The sequence below is a fragment of the Astatotilapia calliptera genome, chromosome 15 (genome assembly GCF_964374335.1).
Source record: "Astatotilapia calliptera chromosome 15, fAstCal68.1, whole genome shotgun sequence".
Taxonomy (NCBI): Eukaryota; Metazoa; Chordata; class Actinopteri; order Cichliformes; family Cichlidae; genus Astatotilapia; species Astatotilapia calliptera.
Window position 1 is genome coordinate 21,478,212 of NC_137436.1, and position 12,586 is coordinate 21,490,797.

The following is a 12,586-nucleotide window of genomic DNA, read 5'->3' on the forward strand; positions in this document are numbered from 1 at the left end:
TTGAATTGCCCTATTTTTCCCCCCGACATGCTAAAAGAAGCCCAATAATATACCACAAGGTGTCTCTTTGAGTTAGTCGATGATGAACTGCTAGTTTTTGGGTCTCACCATGGGCCTGTACACAGCAGCTTTCCTCCTGGGAGCCTTGATCTCCACTGGTAAGTAGTACAACTACTATAGGGCATGTAAAGATGATTTTTCTTGTTATTTGTTTAGCTCTGTTTTCTTACATTTAAAAGATAAACAAGGGTTTGAGGTCTAAACCCTTACAGCACAGGACAATGACTGACTAGCACTTTTTCCTCTTTCAGATGACGAAGAATAAAAATAACTCAGCCAAAGTAGAAAAATATATCCTCATTAGTTAAAGCAGGTCTAATCCAAATTAATACAGAATTTGTTTAAATGTGGGTTTTTGGAATAAGATCAGGCAGTGCAATGAAGTTGTTGTTTTTTACATTTACATTTTGGTTTACATTTAGTTTAAATAATGGAAAACTTGTTGGTCTAAACAGGTCGTGACAGACCACGTCAGCACATTCAAAGCTATACTGTTGTTCAAGACTTGAATAATTAATTGAATTTGATAAATGTAAGTTTACATTAAAGTAATTGCAGGTAATTCTGTGTAATTTAGTTTATAAAGACTCAAAAAGTTGTGTAATTAGTGTCAAGGATGACTTTGTAATAATTTTGTAGCCTGTACACTGGTTCCTTTTAGTCAGATGACGTAAAATGGATTGTTTGGCTACACGATTTCCCGATAAACCCTCTAATCAGCAACCTTGACTGACTGACTGGACAAAACCTGCTTATTGACAATGAATATATACTCTCTTTTAAAATATAACATTTGGGTACATAACAAAAAGGACAGTTAGTCATGTTAGATCACTGTTTAGTATTAATATTATTTAGCTGCTGCGCAAGGTGGAAAAAAAAAACCAAAACCTTTATCTAAAATTAAGTCTGACAGCATTTGTATTTTGCTGTTATGAGAACTGCTAGATTTGTAATGAAATGTATCTAATAGCAACAGACGATAAGTCCAATAGCACTCTTGATGTGGGAGTCTAAAGGTGACTTGCACTTTGGGTTTTATATTGATCTAACAAATAAGAAATGTTGAGCTTTCGAGATGCTGGTTTTGTTCTCTTCCACCCTTATGTTTCCTTGTGTTATTGCTAATTTCCCAAATTTAGCAGATTTCCTAAAATGTGTTCCTAAGTGTACTGCATTCATTTTTATGTTAGTTTAATGAGTTAATAGGCAAAGATTTAATTTATGTGTCCAACAGAATGATTATATTTTTTCCTTTTACTCCTTTATACATGTAAGTCTAGCTAACATTTCTATGACTCCAGAGTCCACTGCCTACAGCCTATGACAGTGAAAAAGCTTAAATCCCAAAGACCTGACTGAATAATAACTGAATACACAAAAAGGTTTTTTATATTATTTTGTTGTATCTTAATAATAATAATAATAATAGTTGTTGTTATTATTAGCTTACATGTGCAACTTAAAACACTGTTTTAAGTTCACATCATCATCACAGACGGTGTTGTAGCAATCACAATAACTCACTCTTTTTAGGGTTAAAAGCAGTATTATACTGGGGACTATAACTAGCACACACTCTAAGTCCCTGCTTCAAACCTGTCACGATCTGGTTACAGGGACTCAAACGCAGAGCGGTTAGATGTCTCCAAGGTGTAGTTTATTTACAGTGCCAGTGCAATATATGTACAGTGAAGGGATCCAAAACTCTGGGGAATCACAGGGTAGCTCTCTCACACTCGCTCACGTCTTCTTTGCTCACACTCACACACGTTCACACGGCAGGGAGGTCGCAGGTCCGGGGGGGGGGGGGGGGGGAGATCTGAGGCAGAAGAGAAGGAAAGTCACCAACTAATCACAAATCACGAATTATGAATTATGAAGCACAAGTCCACAGGAGCTGTGAGAACACTAACGTCAGTAGTACAATCATCCAGCGACGAGAGGATCTGTGTTCCAGCCTCAAATAGTGCTCCCGGTGATGACAGGTGATTGTTGTCAGGTGTGTGTGCCAAGGGCAGGAGCCCACAGTGAGCTCCGCCCAGGCAGAGAGGGAGAGAACAGAAACAGCAAATGTAGCCTTGTGGGGCCGACCGGGCAGGCACGAAGACCATGACAAAACCAGCACTGTAGGGAAACAAAATGGGCCAAATCATCAGTATACATTAAATGATTAATAAGAAGGTTACCCACCATACATGCAGTCTTACATTCATTTTACACAACAGAAAGATCATCGAGATACAAATTGAATATAATATAATAGATAGATTCTTTTGTTTTATATTTTAAAAAACGAAATGTGAAGTCAAGTTTTACTCATCTTTGAGCCACACAACAAAGAAAACATTGATAAATGATGTAACTGATTTTTTGGGGGGGGGTTTGGATGTGATTGATTGCAGTTGGTGGCAATGACGTGGAAGGCTACTCCAAAACTGAAGGTGCATGGATTATCTCACTGAATAAACGAGCGTATTCAGTTAACACTGTGGCTGAGTGTGCCACCAAATGTGACACCGAAACATCTTTCACATGCAAGTAAGTTCACATCTCATTTCGTTCTGTGGATCAAAATGCTGCACATATATAGAATGTTATGTATATGCAAATAAATTTTTTTTTCCAGTTTTAGCTCCTACTCCTGCCATTATCCATAGGGCCGCATTTTACCCTCCACATCTGCTCCAGTTGTTCCTTTAGCTCCTGGTGGTTTTCAGTTTTCTTGTGCTTCTTCTTCCTGATGTTGCTCTGCACTGGTATTGCCACATCTATCACAACTGTTCCTCATCATCATCTATCTTCAGCTGTATTTGTGGATGCTCCATGATTCAGGTTGTGGCTCTGAAACTCATTGATCCTTACACTCTTTCCACTGCTTGTAGAACCTGAAGGTGCCTCACAATGCAAGGTGGACACCCCCATGCACTGCGTGGAGTTTTTGTTTCTCGACATCAGCTGCATCTATTGCCTTGTGTGGCCAGTGTATTTTTCACACTGGGGATCTGATGACCAGTAAGCCGTATGTGTTTTTGACTGGGATCTTATTCCTACCATTATGCCTTGTACAGTGCAGGCACTCTAATATGGTTGTGTGAAGAATTGAGTTTGTAGGTTGTCAATCCAGGCGGCGTTCAGGGTGGTCTGCGTAGTTGTAAAGTCCTGTGTTGCAGCTCTATAGACCAGGAGCTGATGCTTCTGCTGTCTGTTGTATTTCCAATGCCTTTCTGAGCTATTCTTGTGTATTGACTCATGTTTCTACTCAGTTTAGTTGCTATGATGCTTGAGAGGAGCTTCCGTATGTCTGTGGAAAGTTGCTGTGGTCTGGTGTTACTGTAGGTCCACCAGCCACTTGGCATTGGTGTGGTGTGGCACCTCTTTCTCACAGATGTTTTTTCAGTATTGTTCAGTTTCAACTCTGGGTGGGTCTGGCCCATGTTGTTATTCTCTTGTAGTTGGGAGTACGTCCTGGATTGGCTTCTTTTTTTTCTCCACTGGAGACTTCCTCTACTTGCATCCTTGATCTTTTATGCAGGTGCTTCTAAGATTACTGTGGCAGTGTATATGAGCTCATCATCCCCATAATCAGTGATGCTGATGGTGGGGATGGGGTATAAAGCAATGTCATAACATCACATCTGCAAGCATCTTCTCTGATGGGACTGTTAACCAGGAGACTCGTGCTTTTGCTTGGGTGGCTACCTTGGCTACATATTTTCTCATTTCAGTAGATGCATCTGCCGTTGCAGGTGGCTGGGCAACATTTAGTTTGGATTCACTGCTCTCTTCTACGAGGGTTGGCTCAATATTTCCATACTGCTCACTGCTTTTCCCATTGTACTGTAGACTCTGGATCTCAAGCTTTGATAACAGCTTCTCTTGTAGTAATATAGCTTTAATAGCATGGTATTAATAGCTTTCTATTAATACCATGTTATCAATCCTTGTCCATGTATGTTCCAGTGGCCACCTCAACTCCTAATGTGTACTTAACTTAGATTTGTATAGCAACTTGCAAGAAATCAAACAACACCTCATTTTTTTCCTCACAGGTCTTTTGTCTATAATGAAAAGGACCAAGAGTGTTTGACAACAGCAGCAAACTCTAAAACAGACAGTGTCTTTCGCAGAAGCAGCACAGCTTTATATGAAAAAAATGGTAATGATCCAAATTTTTCTCTATGACTAAAACTAACACTAAAGCTTCTGTTTTCATGTTGTCCTTTCTGTCAGCTACAGTGACTAGTCTATTCTAGTTTACATGTTTTTTGTTTCCAATTCTTTTTGTTGACATTGTAGTTAATGTTATAAACACAGTAGAGGACTGAAAGTTAAACACTGCTGTAATTTAATTTAGTTTCATAAAACATCACAGAACTCAGATCAGATACATTTTTTACTATAGATAATGCGTGATAAACATCAATAAATCTATTTCTAGTCTTTTCTTTTCTTTTCTTTTCTAGCATATCTTCTGGAGTGTGTAAATGGAATAGGAAGAGATTACAGAGGAACAAAGTCCAGAACAAACTCAGGAAAGATCTGTCAAAGATGGGACTCAAACTACCCACACAGGCCAAAGTGTGTGTTTGCGTTTGATTTTGCATCATCATTTCATATCCTTTTATGCCTTTGTTAAAACGTTTCATAATGTTTCTGCTGCAGTTTCATGCCGCAGAGCAACCCACTAGCAGATCTGGACTCCAATTTCTGCAGAAACCCTGATGGGGACAGCAATGGACCGTGGTGTTACACTACTGATGCTAACACCCGCTGGGAGCACTGCAACGTACCCAGCTGCTCTGGTAAGATTAATAAATCTCTGTGTTTGTTTTGTTTTGTTTTATTTCGCCAACATACATGTCTAATTGTCCTCTAGCAGCCATTTCTCTTTCAACAATCGCCATTTGGTTTTTAAATTATCTAATGTAGCTAATATGTGCAATCTAGGCACTACACAATGTTCTGAAATACTGATATGCAATATGGAAGAACGGTAATTATCATGCTATGATATTTCAGATAAATCAGTGTTTTTCCTTCACAGAGGAATGTATGGTCTGCAATGGTGAGAATTACAGAGGAAAAATCTCCACCACTGAAAATGGCTTCACCTGCCAACGCTGGGACTCCCAGAAACCTCACAACCATGGCTACAATCCTAGCACGTAAGACAACATGAGCAACACTTCAGTGAGCTTGTTGTGGACATTGAAAACATTTTCCAGAAGCTACGCTAAAGCTTAAATACTTCTATTTATGCTTTGTTGAGTCTTCCACTAAAGTATCTGGAGGAGAACTACTGCAGAAACCCAGATGGAGATCCCCGACCATGGTGCTTCACCACTAGCTCATCCAAACGGTGGGACTTCTGCTCCATACCGCGCTGCAGTAAGTCCTCACGTTTAATGAGGATAAGAATTTCACAATATTGGAAAATTTGGTGCACCACTGATGTTTGTTGCCAGACCCCACAGGTCTCTATTGCATTGACATTTGATAGCTGTTGAGGCCATTTATGTAGCTAACTCCTTATTAGCTTTAAGAAACCAGTCTGTAATTATTTGAGCTTTGTAACATGGTGTGTTATCTTGCTGGAAGCAACCATGATAAGAAGTGTACACTGTGATCATAAGGAGATCGACATGTTCAGAAAAAAAAAAGTTTGATCATTAGTTTGAACTTCAGTAGGTCACACTGATCATATCTGTATGCTTAAATGCTTTGTGTTGCTGCCATGTGATTGAAAAATTTTTTCTCTTAACAATCAACATAATGCACTGTTGTATACCTAGGGGACTGCCTGTTTAATCCCATTTCCTGTACAGAACCAATCAAAACTGGCTCAATATTAATTTCATATTCGTTTCATTTATTTCAGAAAATCAATTTAAATACAACTGAAATTTCCACCATTTAATAGGGGTTTCCTTCTTTGATGTAAACCTCAAATGCACCTGCAGTTTCTAGACAACAATGTAAACAAAGCATTCAGAAATCCATGTTGAATGAATATTTCTGCTCAAAGCAACATCACCCACTGCAAGAACCCACCAGCTTTAAAAGTACAAGTCAGTGGAAATATAACAGAAAAAGAATTTAAATATGTAAAAACAATAAACAGTTTTTATAGCATCTTTCAGAATCGAGTTTAAAACATGCTTTTTACAGATAATAAAGAGAGTGCAGATGTTTGACATCTTTTTTTATGACTTCTCTATACAATCCATCTTGTCTTCTTTTCTCAGCTACTGAACCTCCCACCATCATCCCAGAGGTGGACTGTGTCACCAATGAAGGTTTAGCATACCGAGGAACAATTGCTGTTACGGAGACTGGCAAAACGTGCCAGAGCTGGTCGGCTCAGACGCCACAAATACACAACCGAACTCCACAAAACTATCCCTGCAAGTAAGAGCTAAACCTGAAACCAGTGTCAGCCTTTAGTGATTTAATATGGTAAACAAAATATTAGTGGCACAGTTCAACTTTTTCATTAATAGCTTTTAGATCTATTGTAGAACTTCATGATCCACATGATAAAGGTAGAAAATGAGAGAGAAGAGGGCAGTAAGTGAATAAGGAAGTGCAGAGAAATAGAAACAAAGAAATGAAGGCAGCTATGAAAGAGGATAAAGAGTGGAAAGGCATTTAGTCCAGATATCTATTGAGGTATGGAGAGGCCTAGGGTGAGAAGGCAGATTAGTTTTTAACCAGATTGTTTAACTCAAATGATCGAGGGTAAAATGATGCCTGAGGAATGAAGATGTTTACTGGTACTAATTTTTAAGAACAAGGACTATGGGCAGAGCTGTAGCAGCTGGAGTGGTGCAAGGTTGATCAGCCATTTCATGAAGCTATGGGAAAGTGCTAGGTTAAGAAAAGAGAGTCGAGGATCAGTCAGCAGCAGTATGGCTTCATGCTGTGAAAGAGCACTGTAAATGGGATGTTGCTACAGAAAGCATGCTGCTGAGAGAGGAACAGTCATCCTGTATATCAAATACTCAGCACTCAGCACAATACTCAGAACTATGGAGTATGACCACTGTGCTTGTACTAAAAAGAAAAAAAAGAAGAATGTCTATTGTTGACTCTTACTCAATAACCTGTTTTTGGTTTAAGGACCCTGGTAAAAGTATCACATGAAATCTGAAAGATGATCACGCATTTTTGTGTTTTTCTATGTTTATCTTTGTCAGAGGTCTAGACAATAACTACTGTCGCAACCCTGACAATGAAAGGAGGCCCTGGTGCTACACAACTGACCCTGACACTCGCTGGGAGTACTGCAATGTGACACGGTGTGGGAATGAAGCTGCACCAGGTATAATATTAGTCAACTTATTCCTTCTTTTAAAGTCAGCTTCATCTTCTCAAAATGTAGCCAGGAATGTTCTTCCTTTCTTTACCTTTTGCTGCAGATGATCCAGTGATCCCCCCAGATGCAGAAAACTGCTATGAAGGGAATGGTTTCAGTTATCGGGGCATAACATCAGAGACCATCAGTGGGAAAAAATGTCAGAGATGGAGCTCCATGACTCCTCACAGACATGAAAAAACTCCAGAGGCCTTCCCAAATGCGTAAGGATCAAATACATTTTATACACAGCAGAATTCTATACATGCAGAAGAGCGTCCTAACATTTTTGAGAAGCCTACTGCATAATGACAAAACAATCCACAATTTGTCTAGAGATTAATTATTGTACTTTACTTGGACTTTTGGGAGAGGAATGCTAAGGATTCTAGCTACTCAATAGCCCTGGGTCTTCTTTGGCAAAGTCTTCATTTCTTGATGCACAAAATGTTGGTGAAATCTCTCCTTTCCAGATGTGCAAGGTGCCAATTCCATAGGCACTGATTTACCCCGACACCATCAGAAATGCAGGCCTTTGAACTGAGTGCTGATAACAAGCCAGGAGGTCCCTTATCTGGCCTTGCCTTTTATAAACAGGGATTCTCCAGATTCTCTAAATATTTTGATAATGTTATCTACTATAGATGATGAAATATTGAAAGTCTTCACAATTTTACTCAAGGAATATTATCCTTAAGTTGTGCCACAATTTCTACCACTTGCTTTTCCATGTTGGTCCTGATACATTTGAAGTGAGTTGTTTTGTTTCACGAAATAGAAAAATGTCTCAGTTTAAATATTCAGTGTGTTTTCTATGTCCTATTATAAATAAAATATTGAACTTATCTGGATTGGGATTCATTTTTGCAAATCATTTTGTTCTGTTTATCTTTAATTTTATAACTTTTTTCTTCAACTTACTTAAGAACCATAGACAAAACTGTTCTGAACACCTACGGTGTTGTAGGTCAAAATATACTGATGACAAATACTCGTAAAAAAAAAGTAGCAGCTAGAAAGGCTACAAAGGCTAATATTTGTTCTAAGCATGATGTGCCAGTTGATTTGTTATATGATAAATGAGCCAGCAGAGATTTATAGTCCTCCTGAGGTTTGACTCCAGGAGAAAAAAAGTATGTTGTTTTGTGGGTCGATATCCTAATGTTCCAGATCTACCTTTCAACAGAGACCTCCGTAGAAATTGGTGCAGGAACCCTGATGGAGATCAAGCTCCTTGGTGTTACACTACAGACCCCACAGTTCGCTGGGAGTACTGCAACTTGGAGAAATGCCCTACAAAACCTTCAGGAACCACTCGTCCTCAACCACAGGAGCCCTCCACTAACACCCAGACACCAGCAGAAAGAGGTAAATCAACTTTTTTAAAAATGTGGATTTGCCAACATTTTGCTTGCTTGTCAGTTTTTTTGTCAGTTCTTTCACTTTTCCTGGTTCTCTGCTGCTGTTTTAGACTGCAAGACTGGAAATGGAGAAACATACCGAGGTCCAACTTCTGTTACTGTGCTGGGTGTGACCTGCCAGGCGTGGAGCGCTCAGACTCCTCACGAACACAGCAGCTTCACTCCAGAGACTCACGCCAACAAAGGTCTGGAAGGCAATGTAAGTGTGTGGGTGTTGCTATATAAACACTTTGGGGAAAGGGCAGAACTCTTTGTTTTTTTCTCTAGCCATCTAACTCTCCCCCTCTGTCCACTCTCAGAGCTGCAGAAACCCAGACGGTGATGTGAATGGACCATGGTGCTACACTACAGACAGAAACAAAAAATGGGATTACTGCCAGATCTCCGACTGTGGTTTGTATATTCAGTATATTTTATTTGTATTCGCAATAATACTCCATCACTGTGACTCTACAGTTGCTCAGTCACAACTGCAGACTGCAGTGATAACCAGTGTTGGCCAAGTTAGAATAGAATAGCTTTTTATTGTCACTGTTACAAGAACAATGAAAAGCAGTTTGGCATCTCTCCATGTGTGTGGAGTACACAATAGCGTAAGTATTTACACAATAACAGACAAATTTACATTTACATAAGAAAGATATGTACAAGTTATACATGCACCTGCAAACATACACGCACATACAGTGGCTTTCAAAAGTATTCGGCCCCCTTGAACTTCTCCACATTTTGTCACATTACAGCCACAAACATGAATCAATTTGATTGGAATTCCACGTGAAAGACCAACACAAAGTGGTGTACACGTGAGAAGTGGAACGAAAATCATACATGATTCCAAACATTTTTTACAAATAAATAACTGCAAAGTGGGGTGTGTGTAATTATTCAGCCCCCTGAGTCAATACTTTGTAGAACCACCTTTTGCTGCAATTACAGCTGCCAGTCTTTTAGGGTTTGTCTCTACCAGCTTTGCACATCTAGAGGCTGAAATCCTTGCCCATTCTTCTTTGCAAAACAGCTCCAGCTCAGTCAGATTAGATGGACAGCGTTTGTGAACAGCAGTTTTCAGATCTTGCCATAGATTCTCGATTGGATTTAGATCTGGACTTTGACTGGGCCATTCTAACACATGGATATGTTTTGTTTTAAACCTTTCCATTGTTGCCCTGGCTTTATGTTTAGGGTCGTTGTCCTGCTGGAAGGTGAACCTCCGCCCCAGTCTCAAGTCTTTTGCAGACTCCAAGAGGTTTTCTTCCAAGATTGCCCTGTATTTGGCTCCATCCATCTTCCCATCAACTCTGACCAGCTTCCCTGTCCCTGCTGAAGAGAAGCACCCCAGAGCATGATGTTGCCACCACCATATTTGACAGTGGGGATGGTGTGTTCAGAGTGATGTGCAGTGTTAGTTTTCCTCCACACATAGCGTTTTGCATTTTGGCCAAAAAGTTACATTTTGGTCTCATCTGACCAGAGCACCTTCTTCCACATGTTTGCTGTGTCCCCCACATGGCTTGTGGCAAACTGCAAACAGGACTTCTTGTGGTTTTCTGTTAACAATGGCTTTCTTCTTGCCACTCTTCCATAAAGGCCAACTTTGTGCAGTGCACGACTAATAGTTGTCCTATGGACAGATTCCCCCACCTGAGCTGTAGATCTCTGCAGCTCGTCCAGAGTCACCATGGGCCTCTTGGCTGCATTTCCGATCAGCGCTCTCCTTGTTCGGCCTGTGAGCTTAGGTGGACGGCCTTGTCTTGGTAGGTTTACAGTTGTGCCATACTCCTTCCATTTCTGAATGATCGCTTGAACAGTGCTGTTCAAGGCTTGGGAAATCTTTTTGTAGCCTAAGCTTTAAATTTCTCAATAACTTTATCCCTGATCTGTCTGGTGTGTTCTTTGGACTTCATGGTGTTGTTGCTCCCAATATTCTCTTAGACAACCTCTGAGGCCGTCACAGTTTCCTGTCCTGCAGTGGTACTTCTGAGTAAAAAAACTCATAAAATATGTATGTGGGGTAATCAGGTTGTTAGGTCTTAACTGTTGCAAATCTGCAACGTCTGCCTGGAGAGGGTTAACACAAACCACAAGTTATTTGCAGCCATTTAGCTTTTACCCTCTTTTTTATAACCATTTCAAACTATTTACAGAACAATCAGGCGTTCTGCATTCAATAAGATACCACACAAATTATTTGTGCCACTCCTAAAAAGTAAATTCTGTCCACTATAAAGGAGAACATCACAGCCTGACACCTGCAGACAGCAGTCACCTCATTGTTCTGACACACAACACAAATCTATCCACAACACTACACACTAACTACACAAGACAACACATTAACTACACACTCCAAACACGCTAAATGTCACAAATCTCTCACATCTCAAAACTCGCTCTCTCTCTTTTTCTACTTTCTTTCTCTCTCTCTCTCTCTCTCTCTCTCGCCGTCACTCCTAAAATGCCCCGTCTTCCTAAACAACCAAATGTCATGTTGCCATATCATTTTTTGATTGGTCGATCAACACAAAAGGGCAGGGTTTTTTTTGTTTTTTTGTTTTGTTTTGGTCATAAGCACAGAGTGCTTGCTAGCTCTGTGCTTAGAGAGTAAATGTGACGAAACTATTCAGGAAAAACGCCGAGTATATATTATTTATCATGACTCTGGTTTTACATGGCCTATCAATATAATTAAAAACAGGTATATATCACCTTGTTGCTTTGTCATCTTGAAGTGGTCATGTGATTGGCTTACCACGACTACTTTATTCTTCCTCAGTCAAACACCTGCTTAGCTCCAGGTGTACCAAAAAGTGATCGTCGAGCAGAAAGTGATTGCTGTCCGCAGGAGCGCGCAGTTGCTTAAAGCTGTAGCGCCCAGATTGCTACTTCCGTGCAACTGATATAAGATGCGGTAAGCTGAACACAGCTTCAACCGTCTGTTTGTTGAAAAATAGTAACGCGACCGCACTGCATTTTGTTGTTAGTAACGGTAACAGTGTTGTAACGATAGAAATAGTAATTCGTTAGATTACTCGTTGCTGAAAAAAGTAATGCTGTTAGTAACGTCGTTATTCCCATCACTGGTAATAACTCTTGTCAACTCTTTCAGTTTCAACAGAATTTTTTTTTTGTCCGTTCAATTTTCCTGTGGCTGACAAGGGTGTTAAGACTTCTGTCTATTAATTAATTCCTCAAAACTTGAAGCTAACTTTGTCTTTTTTTGCTTCACTGGGCTTGTGAGAATTCATGACAATAAATCATTACCTTGCAGCTGGACTGGAATGTGGAACGCCAGTTGTCAAACCAAAACGCTGTTTTGGTCGTATTGTCGGCGGCTGTGTATCGAAGCCTCACTCGTGGCCCTGGCAAATCAGTCTCCGGACCATGTAAGGATATAACACCAAAGAGTTACATTTTTAAAATACTCTGAATTTCCCTAACAGATATGTAGAGTTATCCAGAAATTTAAATTATTTTGATCGAAAAATATACACAAGTTTTTTTTTGTTCACTTGTTTTTTGTTTAGTTGATTTTGTTTTTACTGAGGTATTAGGTCTGACTAATAATAAAAATGAATTATTAAAATTCAGACTAAAAGTATTATATACATGAACTAGTTTTTTACCATCATTCTGAGACAAGATATTTCTAATTTTAGAGATATTGTGTAAATGCAGGAAGGCAGTCCTACGTATTTGTTTAATGAGTGTGTCAAAAATGACTCCAAGATTCTTCACAGTGTTACTG

The 12,586-nt window shown here is 39.6% G+C and overlaps 1 protein-coding gene across 1 annotated transcript in view; it reads left to right on the top strand.

Moving 5' to 3' along the window:
• Positions 1-12,586, top strand: part of LOC113006846 (plasminogen-like) — a 21,392-nt gene continuing 8,806 nt past the window's right edge. Inside the window, exons 1-14 of the mRNA XM_026143055.2 lie at positions 1-158; positions 2,466-2,601; positions 4,113-4,219; positions 4,527-4,641; positions 4,726-4,865; positions 5,108-5,228; positions 5,333-5,451; positions 6,309-6,471; positions 7,260-7,384; positions 7,482-7,641; positions 8,604-8,785; positions 8,889-9,037; positions 9,138-9,231; positions 12,110-12,224. Of these exons, the coding sequence (XP_025998840.2) occupies positions 110-158; positions 2,466-2,601; positions 4,113-4,219; positions 4,527-4,641; positions 4,726-4,865; positions 5,108-5,228; positions 5,333-5,451; positions 6,309-6,471; positions 7,260-7,384; positions 7,482-7,641; positions 8,604-8,785; positions 8,889-9,037; positions 9,138-9,231; positions 12,110-12,224 (1,775 nt within the window). The 5' untranslated portion in view covers positions 1-109. The remainder of the gene's footprint in view (positions 159-2,465; positions 2,602-4,112; positions 4,220-4,526; positions 4,642-4,725; positions 4,866-5,107; positions 5,229-5,332; positions 5,452-6,308; positions 6,472-7,259; positions 7,385-7,481; positions 7,642-8,603; positions 8,786-8,888; positions 9,038-9,137; positions 9,232-12,109; positions 12,225-12,586) is intronic.